This window comes from Protopterus annectens, chromosome 7.part0 (genome assembly GCF_019279795.1).
Source record: "Protopterus annectens isolate FY-2018-M chromosome 7.part0, PAN1.0, whole genome shotgun sequence".
Classification (NCBI taxonomy): Eukaryota; Metazoa; Chordata; order Ceratodontiformes; family Protopteridae; genus Protopterus; species Protopterus annectens.
This window is the reverse complement of record NC_056739.1, coordinates 331,933,774-331,952,697: the sequence shown is the minus strand read 5'-3', so window position 1 is coordinate 331,952,697 and position 18,924 is coordinate 331,933,774. Positions and strand designations below refer to the sequence as shown.

Below are 18,924 nucleotides of genomic sequence, written 5' to 3'. Positions count from 1 at the left end.
TCTGTAAACCTGGTCAGCCACAGACCACTGGTTTTGGGTGGCACCTCAGAAAAGTATATCCCCAACAGTAGGCCCCCAAGACCAATCCTTGGGGTACGCCACTTGGTAGGGGGCTACTACTAGTAGTGGCTTCCCCTATTTTGACTGAGTGAGTTCTCTCAGTGATCCAGTTAGCTACCCATCTGGTAACATATGGGTTGATGCCTACTTGAGAGAGATTATCTATTATGCCCGAGTGGGGACTAGTGTCGAAGTCTTTGGCTAGGTCAAGGTAGGCGGTGTCCACTGTCTTGCCCTCATGCATGGCTTTGGTGATTGTTTCGAAGAAGGCGACCAAGCTTAACAGGCATGATCTCTCTTTGACAAAAACCAAACTGTGTGGGATCAAGCTTTTGGAGGTTGCCAATGTCCTTGTTTATAAGGCCCATGATAATGTGTTCCATGGCCTTGCAGATCAGGCTAGTTAGACTGGTCTATATCACGTTGTTGAACTCATAAAAGTTTGAATGTCATATGGTCGACACCATATGATCAAATTTTTAAAAGTTCAAACGTTTCAATGGAGATCTCCGTACAGTGAGGAATGGGAAGATTTCCCTTTTCTGCACTGTAGTGTGATCTCGGAGTTAGTATATTTAAAGAGTGGGAGTGTGGGGGGAGCCCCCCTGCTTAAACCATTCAGGTAGGTTTTTTCTTTAGTTTGTTCTTTTTTTATTACATTTTTGAACTTTTAAAAGTTCGATCATATGGTGTTGACCATATGACATTCAAACTTTAAAAAGTTTGATTATGTAATATAGATGCAGTTAGACAGATGGGCCTATAATTGCCTGAGTCGGTGAATGCTCCATCTTTGTGCAGAGGCATGACAGTGGCTGTCCTCCATTCTGCTGGGATGAAGCCGGTGCACAGGCTTTGGTTGAATAGGGTGCCTAGTGGTGCTGAGAGCTCTTGTCTGAGTTCATGTAGGACACAGCCAGGATGTTGTCAGGTCCCATGGAGGCTGTATTTTTTGCTTTTGAGAGGGCATTAATAACCTGCTCTGTGGTGATGAGGGGAAGGGGGAGGTGCTGGGGATGTCCTGGTTTACTGATGGGGGGACGGTGGGGTGAAGTTTTCTCTGAACTTGTCTTCCAGCAGGTTGGCTATATCTATGGTGTTTGTGTATGTAGTATTCTTGACCACCATATATATATATATATATATATATATATATATATATATATATATATATATATATATATGCACGAGTCTACTTTGTTTGTATGAAGCTTCAGTACTTCGAAACCCACTTGGTCGAGACCAGTTGTTCAAAGTACCAAAACTTTTAAAACGAAGTAAGGACATCACAATACAGCACAGAATGGGAATATTCCCTTTTCCTCACTGTAGTGCAATCTTGGAGTTGGTATATTTAAGTAGGGGGTACAGGGAGGCTTACCCCCCTGGAAAACATGTTTTCTGTGTTTTTGCACTTTCACTGAAGTGAGCATCTACTTTGTTTGTTTGATGTAACATATTTTTGAACAAACAAAGTAGATCCATATATACACACACGCAGGCACACAGAGAAATGTATATCATTATGCATGATTATACATTAATATATATGTGTGTGCATATGATACACAATTTAAAATGTGAAAATAGGTCCCATGGTAAATACTAACTTCAGTCTATTTATGGGTTTCAAGTGTTTTTGTAATGTAACCAAATGTATGCCGGATCCATAATTCAGGCAGGGGACACAGGGAGCTTGTGCTGGTTATAAGCTGTCAGATGGACAAGATCAGCAGGTGTCAGTGGTGTGCAAGTGCAGCCCTGGCATTAATTTATTAATGCTGGTCCTGCATTTGTGTTCACATTTGAGGCACTGCAGCACTCTGTGTAAGTTTTTTGTTGATTGCTTCAGTATGAGTGCAGAGGTTGTTTTTTTCTGTTTGTTTGGTTGTTTTGTCTTTTTCATTGTGAAGGTAAAAGGTGAAAAATCAGGGCTATTTTCTTAAATATTACACTAATTCATTTAAAAGTTAGTTAACAGAACAAGCTTTGCATGATCATACATTTTCTGAACAAGTACAAACCTAATGTCCAGCATTACTGACTGTAATCTTCAGGGATATACCAGAAAAAATCTACATTTTTAGGGGGAACAGGGCAAAAATACTAGGCAAACTCAGGGGTGTACTGCTATGCCACTGATACCTTTGAACTGTTCAGAAATGCACAGTTGGCAGTGGTTTATGATTGCTGATACATCATTACTGCATTTGTGGTCACTTCTGAAGTACTTCAAAACCAAAAAAGAGCGTCACAGTCCACAAGCGCAAATAAATCCAGTCCTTTGGATGCGAAAACAACGATTTATTGTATAATCCACAAGGTGCAACAAGAAAAACAATAGAACGCTCTCACAACATTTTCGTCGTCTACTTTATCAATATACAAACAATTAAAATGTAGAACTTCTTATATATCCCACAGTTTCCCTCCAAAAAAAACCAATCATTCAATTATTCAATAAGTACAACTAATTTAGAAAAACAGCATGAGTTACATAAAATCCTGTGTAACATGAATTGGTGTATAAGTAATAACTTTTTAAATAACTGAATAGTCATAGTTCAGTGTTATTTTCGTTGAATAGTGAATATAGTGATGTATGTAAAATCTTAATGGATAATAAGTGAGGTAAAATAAAATCATCATAAACATGGGAGAGCAACCATTCTGAAAGTAGTGGCTCCATCTAGTGATAAAGTCATAAATAACAAGTCCATAAAATTCATGTGTTTCAATAATTAAAAATAAAAATACTTAAAATGTTAGTAAAATAATTGATAAAATTTATATAAATAAATTCATAATGATAAAATTGATTTTGTAAATAAATATTGCTTAAGAAATATTGTAAATAAATATTATAAATAAATATTTAGTATTTAATGATTGTTAACAATTTAATGAACATAATGGGTAAGCTATAATTTTGCAGCTCTTAGTTTTAATACTGGTTTAAGGGAAAGCATCTCATTGAGTCCTGGACTTTTTCCAGCGTCTAGAATCACTTGCCAATACAATTCTTTGTATTCTATCTGTGTTTCCCACATGCCACCTCTGGGATTAACAGGTATTACATCTAGTAAAAAAACTCAAAACTTGAAGTACAACATTTCAGTGAGTGTTTATAAAGTGCATTAGTGTCTTTCTTTACCTTCATATCATATAAGTGCTCATATATCCTTTGCTTAAGCTTTCTCTCGCTTTTGCCTATGTAAATGACTCACATTTCGTACATGTGGCAATATAAATAATGCCCTTCGTGTCACAGTTTGCAAACGTGTTCAAGTACAATTTCTTTTTTCTAGCTTTCAAGAATATATATTCACTGCATTTTAGGTGAGCACAATACTTGCACCTCCCACATTTAAATAAGCCTTTTTTCTTTGTTAACAAATTCTGGTTGTTCACCAGAGACCTATTCTCCACAATGTTTTTAATGGTTTTACCCTTTCTGTATGTACAAGTAAATTCATTATCAAAGATGCCTTCTAGGTCAGAAATTTTTGAAAAGTTTTTCCATTCCCTCTGAAAGATCTTTCTAATGAAATTTGAATTCCCATCAAATGTGGATATTAAGCCTGGGTCATATTCTTCAGTAGAGGTGTTTTTCTTGTTTAAATTTTTTTCAGTTTCTGGTTTACCCAGAATTGGTGCAAACCTGTCATTTCTGTTTTCTAACACTTCTGCTAGAACTAAGTTAAAAAGTTCAGGTGGATATGCCCTTTTATAGAACAGTTCCCTTAGGAATTCTACTTCTTCAAGGAATGTTGAGTTGTCAGAAGTCATACGACTTGCACGTACCAGTTGTCCTTTAACAACCCCTTTCTTTTGGTGAAAGGGGTGACAACTGGAAAAGTGCAAGTAAGAGTTTGAGAATGTTTCTTTCCTATATATGCTAGAGGTGAAATTGCCATTACTTTTTCTAATTTTTACATCTAAAAAATGAACTTCATTCTCGTTGTAATCAGATGTGAATTTTAAAAAACTAGATGTAGTGTTCAAATGTTGTTTGAAATTGTTAAAACTTTCTGCATTACCATTCCAGATGAAGCACAAGTCATCCAGAAATCTAGAATATAGAACACAATTACCAAAGTAAGGTGATGTCTGAAGAAATTTCATCTCCCAATATGTCATAATGGTATTGGCATATATGGTGGCACAATGGGCACCCATCGCCACACCCCTAACTTGCCTGAAATATTCTCCTTGAAAATAAATGAAGTTGTTTTTTAATATAATCTCCATAAACATTAAAACATTTCTGAACTCAATTTGAGTCAACTTTTTACTATGCACTAAAATCTCCTCAAACCATAACATGCCTGTGTCATGCGGAATACTTGTGAATAGGTCAATAACATCCATTGTGGCAAAAGTTACATTGTCTGAGTATAATTCTTTTTTTAACCTTCTTAAAAAATCCCAAGAGTCTTTCAACACAGCTGTATTGAAATCCAGTATACCTTTAGTCTTTGAATCAACATATTTTGCTAGGGTGCTGTAACTGAACCATCAGCAGAGACAATGGGTCTTAGAGGGGGATCCAAGTTGTTCTTATGTACTTTGGGAATTCCAAAAATACATGGGACTTTGGGCTTTTCTACTGACAAGTAATGGAAAGTGTCTTTGTCTATAGAGCCTTCTAACAACATGTCATATAAAATATTGTGAATTCTTTGATTGGCTATGTTGTTTTCATTAATAGAGGCTCTAGTGTACTTGTCAGTGTCATTTAATATGTCCATCATCTTCCCTTCATAAACTATTGTGTCCATTAGCACCATACCCCCTCCCTTGTCTGGTTTCATGACACTTAGATTTTTGTTGTTACAGACTTCCTTGAGAACAAGGTTCTCAGCTTCATGCTAAATTAGAGTGCGTTTTTTGATGAAGTAATCCCATTCTAATTTCATTCTCCACTTTGTCTTCAAAATTCTTTAATTGTGGGTGAATGGGTGGATTGTACAGACTTTTTCTTTTTAGACTTTCTGTATTAAAACCTGTATTGGTCTGTTTAAAAATTAGCTGCAAATTCTTTTTCCTAATAAAAAGTTTTATATCAACTAAAAGTTTAAAAATGTCGGTTCCTTTATTAGGAATAAAAGTGAACCCTTTAGAAAACAGATGAAACCATGCTGTGTTTAAATGAATATTAGTGTAGTTAAAAATATTGAAACCATCAAAAGACCATATATGTGAATCCTTAGTAATGTTAGATGGTAAACCTTTAATATCTAGTTCCAGTTGCGTTCTTTTCTTGGGGGCGACTGCCACCCCCTCCCCTGTAGTTTTTTGAGTTATATGTAACCTTCCCTTTTTCCATTAGTCTTTCAGACCTTCTGAGCACAGGAAACTCTTCTTCCGAAAGCAACTGTCCTATATTATCATTGTCATTAATATGATACACTTCATCATCTTGTTTTTCACCCCATTTCCCAAAATCCTTCCTATATACATTTCTGGGTTTGGGGTAATGTACTTTGTCCTTGTACTCATTTACATCGCTATCAATTTTACCCAACTTTCTAGTGTGAATATCCTGACATTTTGATTCTAAATTTTTTAAAAGTTTGTGGTATTTCTCTCTTTCACTATCCACTGTGTACATCAAATCTTCTATAACAGCTTTATTAATTTTATCAATGTCTCTTTGCAGTTTTTCCATTTCATTCTCATTATTTCTTATAATAGCCCTCATAATTCCATAACCACAATTATCAAAAACAGTAATCAATTCATCATGAAAGGCAGTACCTTCAATAACATGATTTGGGTATTTGCATACCCTAAGTCCCTTTGGGACAATGTTAATAGATAAACAATGTTTTAAATAACTATTGTCCATGTCCAAGAGTTTGTATTTGTACTAATAAAAGTCTAAGTCTTCTAACATAGCATTGTAGCTTTTTTTGTTAAACTTTGGAACAAGTGGTTGCTCAAAGTCGTATTTTGTGTTCAAAATATGTGTGACAAGCTTGCCAGTACCTGAAACGCTGCTAACACTAGTCGGTGACCTCCTTGGGTGGTTCTGTTGTGTTTGCGCTTCTGTTCTTGCATCAGGGTTGTCAGGAATATCGTCCCTGGTAATGTGAGGAAAACCATCCATATCAGAATCATCTAAAGGTGGTATTTCGTTCTGGTTAGGAACTGTGTCATTGGTGTTTCGAACGTTACGCTGTAAAGCATCTGGTTGAGCCTGCTGATTTCCTGGTATAAGCGTAGCTGAAATGAACGTAGCCAAGGATTGGCTGAGTGGAGTAAGCAGGCTAATGAGCTGAGTGAGCTGCCCAACCAACTTACGAATTTCACCAGTCTCGGACCCTCTGGGACCAGGATCTGCGCTTGAAGGAAGCTCCATAGAACAAGACCAGAAAAAATGTAAAGTGGAGCAAGTGGCGCAAAAGTAAACCAAAACCAAAAAGAGCGTCACAGTCCACAAGCGCAAATAAATCCAGTCCTTTGGATGTGAAAACAACGATTTATTGTATAATCCACAAGGTGCAACAAGAAAAACAATAGAATGCTCTCACAACGTTTTCGTCGTCTACTTTATCAATATACAAACAATTAAAATGTAGAACTTCTTATATATCCCACAGTTTCCCTCCAAAAAAAAACAATCATTCAATTATTCAATAAGTACAACTAATTTAGAAAAACAGCATGAGTTACATAAAATCCTGTGTAACATGAATTGGTGTATAAGTAATAACTTTTTAAATAACTGAATAGTCATAGTTCAGTGTTATTTTCTTTGGATAGTGAATATAGTGATGTATGTAAAATCTTAATGGATAATAAGTGAGGTAAAATAAAATCATCATAAACACTTCTGAAGTACTTAGTGTATGGTTGTTTAGCTGCAGCAAGATGCTTGTTTCAGTTTCAGAGCTGACTTTTCTCCATCTTGAATATAAAGACTGTTTTTTTTTTTCTCCTTAAGCTATCACTGGGACAGGAGTGCAGTATCAGCATTGTTTGCAGTTATGACTGAAGTGTTTCAATTTGACTGCAGTAAGCTACTTGCGATTTCAACTCTTTTTTTTTTTTTGCTCCCAGGTTAAAATTTGGGGTGGGTGGTAGTAGTTCAATGAACTACACAGTGCTTCAGACTAGCTTGGAATCTGGTATCTGTTATAATTTTGCAGCTTACACTGACCTCCACGAAGTGCATGTTTTTCAAACTTCAGTAACTTTCTTTCAGGTCAGTCATTGCAGCCAAATGCATTTTTCTATCTGCCATTCTGAATCTTGATCCAATCCTGACATCATCCCACATACAGCTCCTCATTCACACAGATGTGCTCCCCTGATGTATGCAATGTCTTGGCACTTGCCTGTTACCATTAAGGAATCATCCTCAAGTAGGTGCTCATTTAGGCTTTCATACACATTATTTGGCTGTCCATTCTTGAAACCGTGTTTTTAATAAGACATTTGGGGTTCATTTATTGTGAAGTTTTTAACCAGTGCATGGAATTTGTTGCAAGGGAATATCCATTTATAGTTTCAGGATCTCTTAATATGTTAGTGTTTTCTAAGCCTTTGCTGCCCTTAACAAACTGAAGGCCATAGGAACCCCCACCACATGCCATATACCAGGTGACTGAATGTGTACCACAACCATCTATCCATGCTCACACCTCTCCTGGTCATCTAGCATGAGCACCTAAACTTGAGAGTTATAGCTTTAACAAACTTGCACTTCCAGTGTGCTCCATCTAGCATTTGTGCTTTGATACTGTAAGAGCAGAAAACCCTGTTTTTTTTTTTTCATTTTCTGCATAAGATAGTAATTTCCTGCCTTTGAATATTTCAAACCATTACAAGTAATTGAATTATTTCATATATCCAAGTGTATTCTCCAAAGGATAATGTTCTTTCATAAAATATGTATATAAGCACTTAAAGTGTTTAATAATTTAGTATATTCTTTAAATGTTTTTGTGCTTTATACATGTATTATGGAGGCTATTGCCAAACCAGTACTATCTGCTCTTCCTTTTTCTTGCTGCTTCTTCTGTTATGAATCAAAACCCATTATTCTAAAAAGAAATATGTGGTTTGTACTGCAGGGCTGTCACAGAGTTTCTAAATCATTTACCAGTGACTGAAACTTGTGTGAAAGACCTTCATTACCAGCCAAGTAAACTCTGACTCCTGATTAACTGCGGGGTTGACTGGGTGTGATCAGAAACACAGACGTTTCTGGAACCACATGCCACCAGCTAGGTGCCAGCTGCTGTTGTATTTTGACTAAGTCTCTCTACAGACCATCTAGATATTTAATGTTGTGCAGGCCATGAAAGAGTAGGAGAGAAAAACAATTAAAACAACTGTCATTGTGGCATGATTCCCAATCAGTTGTTCATCAGGGATTCTCAAGCACTTTTATTTTTAACTTACTTCATTTATGCAGTGAAGCCATACAAACAGCTAGTGGTTAGTGGTATCACAGAATTTGTCAGAATCTAAGAATAAGTTGAGCAAAGAGAAAGCACTAGAATTCTTGTGAACTCGATAATGTTACATCTGACATTCTTCATTACCTAATGTAAATTTTAATGTCTGATAAATCTGCTATCTTCTGTTTTTGGAATTTATTGCTTGAAGGTTGGGGGGGGATCAGGATCAGATGTGTCTTGTTAAATGTAGTTAACCCATGCTGTCTCCATTATGAAAAAAAAGACTGAGACACTTTCTTGAGCACAATCCATACAGATAAATAGAAGGAAGTTATGTTGACTTACAGTTTTAAGACAATCTGCTAAAGACGTTCATCCATTAGTCCTGGTTATGCTTCTTCAGTCTCTTATTGCATATCGTGTGGCTTTGAGCAAGTCAGTTAATCGCACGTTGCTCAGTCTGTTCATTTAAAAAAGCACATGTGACAAGTAAGCTTAGTTAAGACATGTATAAATAAAATTCACAAAACCCAGTTACCACAGAAGTGACATGGTGGGATAAAACATTTAACTAGTAACTAGATAGACCACCAAAGTCTGACTAATGGCTCCGGCATTTTTCATGGTAGGAAGGATGAACATGCCCATTCTTGGGCAGAGGAAGTATGCTATGTGATTATCAGGGAAGCTCTGGCTGAGGCCAAATTTCAGGGAAATATACTGTACTGGGGAGGAAGAATGTGGAAAAGAGTGCCTGCCCTATGGTACTCCCTTCTCTATTATCTGCGCGGCCTTACTAGATAATATCAGCGCACACAGGGAGGTTAGAGCTCTGGCTATAGTATAAACGTTTTAAATGTCAAACTGTCAAACATATAGAATTAACAAAATATTTCAAACATTCACATTACCAAATGCTCAAAATATCAAACCTGCAAATGAAAAAAATAAAACAACTTTCTTTTGCAATCTCATTCAAACATAATGTATCTTAATAGTGGTAGTGTTACTGTTTTTTTATTGCAAGGTGTAGGGTTAGGCTTAAGGGTAGGGTTGGAGTTAACATATATTACTAAGGTGATGGGGCGGGTAGGTGCCCTAACATCATTCTGACACCTTAGCTTAGAAAGTCCTTTCCATGTACAAAATAGATGTAGAGTGAACATTAACAATATTGAAGTGGCTGCACTCACTGATGCATGAAATAAACTCAGCCCTTGCGATCAAGTTCCTAAACTGATATTTGCATTATCCAATCTATGTAACCGATAAGGTGTGTAAGCCAAGAAGTAATAGCATGCAACACAATCATTAACAGTGCCTTCTAGACAAGTGCAGTATTACATCCAATAGTATACCATTATAGTACACCACAAAGGAGACTGCTGAGACCATATATATTTTACTGCACTGCTGCTTGTAGGACTCCTAGCAGCTTACACTTTCTGAGCACCTCACCAGACTCTCTGATGAAGCGTTCTTGGGAATGCGAAAGCGCTTACTTTGTGACAATAAACTGAGCTTTACTTTATTTGTCTGCTTCGATTGTCGTGGAGTACCTCCTATCCTTTTTTTGGTTCTTATCTGCTTGATTTGGAGGTACTTTACCCTTTTGGTGTTTCTTTTGTTGCATATCGCCACATAAAGGTGTTTAAAATGAAGCTCATGCTCTCAGATTTCTGCTGTTTTTTATCCATTCCACAACTCCCTCCCATCCCGCAAGCCTTCTTTGAGTTTGATCATGAACTTAAGTATCCAACATTGACTGGTTTAATCTCATTCACAAAGTGAATCTAGGATTATTATAGCTTTAGTAGGTAGAAAACACAGAAGCCTTACCTCATGTTTTACAATTATCTTACAGATCGTATGACTTTAATCTTCACTATCAGCTATTCATCAGGTTGTGGAAGCTAAGTAAAGTTTCTCAGTGATGCAGTCATATTTTTTGTTACTTTTCAAAATGTTATTTAGTGATAATGGTTTTCACCAGTGCCACTGTTCCTTTACCACTATTGTCAGATAAACTCAGTCTTGAGGATGAAATCAAAAAAAAAAAAGTTTGCAGACATGGGGATGATTCCCTCACTTCTAGTGGAATATAAATGACTAATATTGTGTAATCACATCTGTTTCCAGATCATTAGTGAAAAATGGTATATCTGCAATGTAAAAAAAAAAAATGGAAAAAACAAACAAAGGATGTGCACCAGCAAAACCAGTATAGTCCCTCCAACTTACTTTGGAAGAAGTATTGATCTGTCCCTACGGATTTCAACAATGTGTGCTTGCTGTCCTTTTAATCAAGATTCATGACTATTAGGTATAAACTCTGGGTCCCCTACAGATGATCGAAATCTTAAAACTTTGACTTTCATATGACCAAGACTATATGATCGAAGTTTTAAAACTTCAAATGTTCTGCACGGAGATCATACAGAGCAGAATGGGAAATTTTCCCTTTTTCTCGCTGTAGTGCGATCTCGGAGTTGGTATATAACTAGCAGGGGGTGCCCCTGCAAAAATATCCAGGAATTTTTTTTTTTTGTTTATTTTTTTTTTTCAGGTGTTCGAACTTTTGAAATGGCAATCATATGGTCTCGGCCATATGAAAGTCTATGTTTTAAAAATTCAATCATCTATAGTAGACCCATAAACACTATATGACTTACTGCAAAAACAGTTGCTCAGTATAAGAAAACTGTGGTAACTGAATGTCTACATGCTTTCTTAGTCATTATTCTTTGTTTTAGAGCTACAGTACACAGCTTAACATGGAAAAAAAATCACAGATCTTTCATGACAGCATCAGCTACTCAGACAAGTACTGTTTATTATGTCATGTTTGATGCTACAAACAGATCAAAATACAGGGTACTAGTGCTATGAAAGGTTGTAAGCAATGCAGAGGCAGCTTACTGCAGTCTAAGGTATTTGAACATGAGTTTTTTTGGCATTGCAGCCAACAATTTGTAAGACACGAATGTGGATGTTCTCAGTAAATGATGGGAAAGTAGTTGGAAAGACACAAAAAAAAAAAAAAAAAAAAAAACATAAACAATAAACAGGGTTTAGTGTACTTCTTTTAGGAATTCTTTGATCTAGTATCAAGCAATATCATATTAACAGGGGTTGTGTTTACAAATATAGACATTATTTCAAAGAGGAGCATATATAAAAACGGCTTAGGTTCAGTAACGAATTTTAATATGCTCATTTGTTTTAAAATGTGTCAATGTATGCGAAATTACAAATGTTTAAGCTTTATTTTAAGATGTGAGGTGTGTAAATTTATGATCTGGAAAGGTGTCAGAGAATATATAAACACTGTCAACAAATGTATGAAAAGTACATCAACACAGTTGAGCACTATTATGAAAACTAAATAATGCTTATCTTCAGAAATAAATTCCTTGTCCTTTCTTTTCCAGATCATTGCATTTGCCTCACTCTTTTTCATCCTGGTCTCCATCACCACCTTTTGCCTGGAGACACATGAAGCATTCACTCACATCAACAACATCAGTGAGATTGTAACCAGTGGGAACATCACAGAAGTTAAAGTATATCAACAAGTGGAAACAGCTGCTGTTTTAATGTATGTTGAGGGAGTGTGTGTACTTTGGTTCACTTTCGAGTTCCTAGTCCGGTTTATCTGCTGCCCTGATCAGCTAATCTTTATTAAAAACCTCCTCAACATCATTGACTTTGTTGCTATTTTGCCATTTTACTTGGAAGTTGCACTCAGAGGTTTGTCTTCCAAAGCAGCAAAAGATGTGTTGGGCTTCCTCAGAGTGGTGAGGTTTGTCAGAATTTTGAGGATCTTTAAACTGACTCGTCACTTTGTTGGCCTGCGGGTCCTAGGACACACCCTGAGGGCAAGTACAAATGAGTTTTTGTTGTTAATCATTTTTTTGGCACTAGGCATTCTTATTTTTGCCACCATGATATACTATGCAGAACGGATAGGTGCAAACCCCAGTGATCCAAGCAGCAGTAATCACACGCACTTTAAAAACATCCCTATTAGCTTTTGGTGGGCAGTGGTTACCATGACAACCTTGGGTTATGGTGACATGTATCCCAAAACTTGGACTGGAATGATAGTGGGGGCTTTGTGTGCTATTGCAGGTGTGCTAACACTAGCCATGCCTGTACCAGTTATTGTCAACAATTTTGGAATGTACTACTCACTAGCAATGGCAAAGCAGAAGTTACCAAAGAAAAAAAAGAAACATATCCCACGAGCAACACAACCGGACACTTCATCAGGAGGTAAATCAGAGCCTAACTCCCCTCAAAACAGCACCCAGAGTGACACCTGTCCATTGGCCAATGAGGAGCTACTGGACAGGAGAAGATCAGGTAAGCATCATCCTGCTTTCTTTCTCCATCTTCTTTACTTTTTTGTACATTTTTAGAATTTAAATTAAAAAAACAAAACAGCATCACTCCAACAAGGCTGGTAATTTATTAGTACAAAGCAATTCAGGGCATTTGGTAAAGATGTTGCAGCAAAATTCATACTAACTCCATGCAGTATGACTTGAGATCTAAAGAACCTTCAAAACAATCTAGTTAGACATCTGATGGCTCTGAATCTCATTTTGTTAGAAAAAGGAGAAAAGGAAGGCTTCCTTATTTCAGTAAAAGTTTTACAGGGAAAAAGTTTCCATTTCAGTTGCATACTCCTGTGTAATTTTATCGGACTACAATGTCACTGGTTTACACTCCTCAAAATGCACTTATTTGGGTGGTCCTGGTTTTTACCATTAGAACCTTTTTGGAACTGTGATAGTTTTTCTTGCTAGAGACTCATTGGAGAGATCAGTCCTGTCAGATTCTACTGAGATAATATGCACTTACCCTTTAAAAATCTTGCTGGACAAAGATTAGTTTTGTGCAACAGCCATCAGCTAAGCTTATACTCTTGTATCTTTTTTAGAATTCTGTAGACATTTATCCTGATGAACAACTGACAAGGAAGTACCATTTCTCCTATGAGATTGTTGCTGAGCAGATGCTAGTAGTAAACCCTGAAATGCTCCTCACATAACCAGATTAATACCTACTACTGTAATCCATAGACAGTCATCTGAGGCATTGTTTGTTGACTCAGGGAAACGTACAACAGGGAGTCATATTTCTTGACACACTTTAAATTGCTAGGCCTCCACTAATGTGGTTTATCTTAACAAGAGGCCTTTTTTTGATGTAATACCGTCAATGACAACATAGGGAATCCTGCTGAAAGATCCCAATTCCTACTGACATAAATATTTTTAAATGTTCAGTTTATTCTGCTTGAACTCTATATGGCACTGACGTTATTAGGACGATTATTGTTTCCCCGAAGGAAGCCATGTGACTTGATGCATTTCCTTTCATTATGCACCAACATGGAGGATTTCAGTAGATCATAGCCAGCCTTGTTGGCGTGATGCTGACCACAACAGATGATAAAGGGTCATCTGAAATATCAACATTAGCCAAAGAGAAGTAAGCTAGCCAAATCCCAGCTTCCTTTAACAGAAGCTTGCTGAAGCCTTACCAGCATTTTATTATAGTGCTATGCTAGGGTGAGTCTATAGCCCACCTGTGACAGGCTTTATGGGACAGTGCTGTTTTGATTTTATTGGGCATTACTAGATTCGATATATGGTCTTTGACATAAACATGTACTGTGTTAATTGAGCAGTTTTTATTTGCCAAGCTATTTCTATTAGCTGTATTCAGTTTCTGTTGAAATAAATGCTTTATTAATTGGCAGACACAGTAAAAGCAGAAAACTCCAAATAAACCTACTAAATCAGATTCCTATCCAAGTTCTTATGGTATATAAAGAAAGAAAACATCTAGGACACTTTTTTGGCACTAAAGGACAAGCAGTGATTGAATCAGTCCACATTCTGTGACTGTGATAACCTAGGATTGTTCTGGTAGAGGTAATGTAGCAAGAAAGATCCAGATGTGCAAATCCTGATTTTGCAGAGTTGGTATAAAGATGGATCTTTTGAAGGCAAAGAATGTGAATCATGACTGTGCACTTGTTCAAAATCCAGAAGCATTAGTGTTGGGACTGCAAAAAAAAAAAACTTTTTTAAGTGCTTTACTCCAGTTTCCCTCAGAAGTCCTATATCATTCCTCTAGCTTATTTATTTCTGTTAATTGCTAGTTGCTAACTAGATTAGTATATTTATGAATGACAGAACATTCTTGGTCAGTACCCAAGCTCTGTTCTGAGCAGTTTAGCAGCAGTATGCCACATTTAGTTGACTTCAGGATTGCTGAATGGCATCATACTTGTTTAACATACAATAAAACATTTCTAAATACTATTTACAGTATTGGATGTACTTGGAATATAATAAACATCAGTAGTAAGGTGACATACATATTCCATTTTGCAGAGAATGTTCACAATTGAAGAAATGTTTGATAATTTGGTATCTACAAACAATTTCTGGCATATAATTTTGCTAGAGCATTTCTGTGGCAGAACAGTATTCACAATAAATAGAGCACAGGAAGTTACTAGGCAAAAAGCCACTGACACCATAAGAAACGTTACCCATAAGAACATAGAGATAGCAATGCCCTCCTTTATTGCAGAAGGCTATACAGGAAATTCCTGGAGTGAATTTATGCCAACACATTCTTCCATTTAAATTTGCTTTGAGAGTGACCAGAGTTATTGTTATGCTTGGTTTACAGAGAAAGTTTCATCTATAACTGTAAAATGCATTGTGATATGAACCTCTGTGAGTTTTGTTAATTTATTGGTGTAGGTAAAACTCCTTCAAACAAGTGTTTGAGATGGCACTGGTCTTGTTAAAATGTATGAGGTGAAATAGGGCTGGTTCCTTCATGGCACAGATGAGTCTACAGACTTCAGGGATAGTCAACACCATCAGTCAGGGTCCCTGAGGTTGTTAAGACCCTTGGTTTTCTTAGATATCTGTTGCCTTTTCAGTTGGGTACATGTGGAAAGATTAATTATATTAAACAACATGTCAAATGAGGGAGAAGTATGTTATTTGAATTTTCCACATTTACCCTTTTGAATATGCATCATTTCATAGTAGTACTGTAACAAATATGACATAATACATTTACACTAATTGTTTTACAAGTTGATTAACTTTGCTATATTTATTGCTCCTTCCATATTATCTTATCTGAAGGAGGCTAGATATGTTATTTATGTTAACTGCCAGCTTTGAACTGTTTACATTTGGCTTAAGCAGAGATTCTGTTTTAGCTTTGCTTGACATTCTTGCAGTGCTTCAATTTCTTGTACTTTGTCATAGCTGGTTTCAAGACGTCGCTTGAATTGTTGTGCAGGCCTTCCTCCAACACTAAGTTGAAAGGGGATTTGTTTAGTTTCATGTAACTGTATTATCAGTGTTTCCTCTGAGAGGGGCATCCAGGTGATTTAGACATTAGGTTACAGAATAGGTGGAGCATTGCTGTTGACTGATTATTTTAGACTTTCTGTTTCAATAGCCACTGCAAATTTTTTTTAATAGCAGGTAGTTGTATGCTGTGGTTCAAGTTTATAAGCTTGCCTGTTTTATCAGTTATTTTACAAAAGGTGTTTATGATAGAGTGATGGGAAATTAAAGAAAGATCATATCCTAGTTTTGATAATAGTACATTTTGGCAGGGACTTTCTTGGTTATACCTGCTGCAAACTCTAAAGCTTCATAACAAAGTTATATCTGTGATACTACCTTATTTGCAGTTTTCTCAGTATGGCATTTGAAGGGTTATAAGGTTGTCTAGGAAGACAACTAACTGTGTTTGCTGAGAGACTTCAGTAACTTTATTGTTGAGTAGGTCTGCCATATTTATTGGTGAAGCATTTGAACATTTGTATATTTACGACATGTCACTACCAAATCTGTCCACATGATTACTAAAACAGTGGTTTGTTTTGTACAATTCAATGCCAGAGTACTGTAGAGTTGTTTTGGAGCTTGAGCTCTAGGCTATCAAATGTGGTATCAGAGTTGAGAAGGAGCAAATTATTGGTATAGGGTGTTATACATAACAAATTTTATATTTCAGGTCAGGGGAAGAGGACAGGCTCTAAGACAAACCTCTGAGGAACCCCACAGGCAAAGTGACATATTAGAGACTGATGAGTACCTACTTAGAAGTTACTACTGGAATGATACTTTCAGAACCATTTTAGGGACACCTGGTCAACAGCTGATTTATTGTAACATAAATGTTTGGTCTTACTGTTTTAAATGCTTGAAAACACAGTGTTAGTGTTTCAATAGGTAGCACACTTGACTCTGGTGACAGAATGTCAGAAGGCTGTGAATTCTATTCCCGCTCTGGATTGGATTAATCTTCAGATGGCTGACATGCAGTACAGCATTAGGGCGTTTTGCACTCCTGAGTGTGTAGCCCTTCAGATAAAACATTAAACAGATGTCCTAGCTGCCTAAGTTTGTGGCAGCTCAGGTGGAGATAAAAAATGACCAGGAAGAACAAAAATTGATGTGTGTGTGTGTATCGTGCGACCAAACAAAATCAGTAAACTAAAATAGGTCCACATAGTCCGAGACAAACAGCAAGTGGTAACAGTCAAGTAATAATTTCAAATTCCAAACTTCTAGTTCATCCAAACAAACTTTAATAAATCTAAATCATTATATTTTGCAAGTCATCTCTGTTGACTTGTTCCATAAGCAGACAAGTGTCTGAAACAGCATTCTGCTCCCCTACCCTGCCTCCAATTACCTCCCACCCCCACTGTCTCTAACTTTATGCGTCACAGGCCACGCCTTCCACCCTCCTCATAGGCCCTAAGCCCCCCTGACTTTTTCACATCCCACACACATCCCACACCCAAAACAACTAAAACCCTCCTACATCTCACATCATGCACACTCTACTATTAATAACATCCCTAACCTTCTTTAACCTACTTATTCTCTACCACCACACTTCTCACAACATCACGCATCAACTAATCCCAACAAAAACTACAGCATACATATATCGTAACTCATCCCAAAATAGTTACTCTGATATTTCACCATCACTCTTCATTCACAGAGACACCACCGCTTTCAAGACCAAACTGCATTTTAATATACCTAAAATCAAACAATAATATATCTCATATGCATATTCCATACTTAACTACATTTCATCTACAAACAAAACCACTATCTTCACATTATTATGCCAAAGTGGAGATATTCACCCAAACCCTGGACCCTCTCCCACCCAACATATTAACAACTCTACATCACTCTTAGTGAAAACACCAAAAGACCTTTGCTTCGTGACATTAAACATCTGTAGTATCTGCAACAAAGTAGCAGATTTCCATGCATGGCTTACACAGTATGCACCTGATATAGTTGCTCTAACAGAAACCTGGCTCAAACCCCAGATATCTGATTCAGAAATACTCCCTCCTGGATATCAAATATTATGAAAAGATAGACTTCATAAAAAAGGGGGAGGCCTGGCATTAATATATCATAACCACTTAAACATAGTACCACACTCAAAAATCATTCCAACTTTCAATAATATCAAAATGAAAACTCCAGCAAAGCTAGAACTTTCACTGAGTGACTTCCAAACCTCTTGTATCTGAAGCACATGGGATATATGCAAATATTAGTTACAAACATCAGGTGTTTCAGCTAATTGGTGATTCTGAATGCCCATGACTTGTTTTATCATTTTAATGGCCAATTTGAGGCCTATAAAGCCAAACCACACTAGCTATAAATATGCATATTTCAGCCTTGTTATAACCTCATCAGCCCAACATAAGCAGAGTGTTTGACTAAACATTAGAAACACAGGGTTGTTATACCCAGCTGATGTCCATTATCATTAGGGTCACTGCAAAAATATCCCAAACAACAAACTAAAACAATGAGTGAGAAGGTCACTGAAGAACCAATCAGTAAAAACAAAAAGAAAAACTCCAGCAAAGCTAGAACTTCCACTGGGTGACCTCCCAAACATCTTGTATCAGAGGCACATGGGATATATGCAAATGATCCTTACACTCATTCAAACACTGTTTGTGCTGTGCTGATGAGGTCATAACAAGGCTGAAATATGCATATCCACAGCTAGTGGGGTTTGGCTTTATTGGCCTGAAACTGTCCATTAAAATGACGAAACTAGTCATGGGCATTCAGAATCACCAATTAGCTAAAACATCTGATGTTCATAAGGATCGTTTGCATATATCCCATGTGCCTCTGATACAAGAGGTTTGGGAGCTCACTCAGTGGAAGTTCTAGTTTTGCTGGAGTTTTCATTTTGTTTTTACTAATTGTTTTTTCAGTGATCTTCTCACTCATTGTTTCACTTTCATTGTTTTAGTTTGTTGTTTGGGATATTTTTGCAGTGACTCTAATGATAATGGACATCAGCGTTTCTAATGCTTAGTCAAACACTCTGTTTG

General features: G+C 36.8%; 1 protein-coding gene across 3 annotated transcripts in view; it reads left to right on the top strand.

Moving 5' to 3' along the window:
• Window positions 1-18,924, top strand: part of KCNC4 (potassium voltage-gated channel subfamily C member 4) — a 541,475-nt gene that overhangs the window by 296,621 nt on the left and 225,930 nt on the right. For all 3 annotated transcript variants that reach the window (XM_044076902.1, XM_044076904.1, XM_044076903.1), the window contains exon 3: window positions 11,903-12,836. In XM_044076902.1, the coding sequence (XP_043932837.1) occupies window positions 11,903-12,836 (934 nt within the window). The remainder of the gene's footprint in view (window positions 1-11,902; window positions 12,837-18,924) is intronic.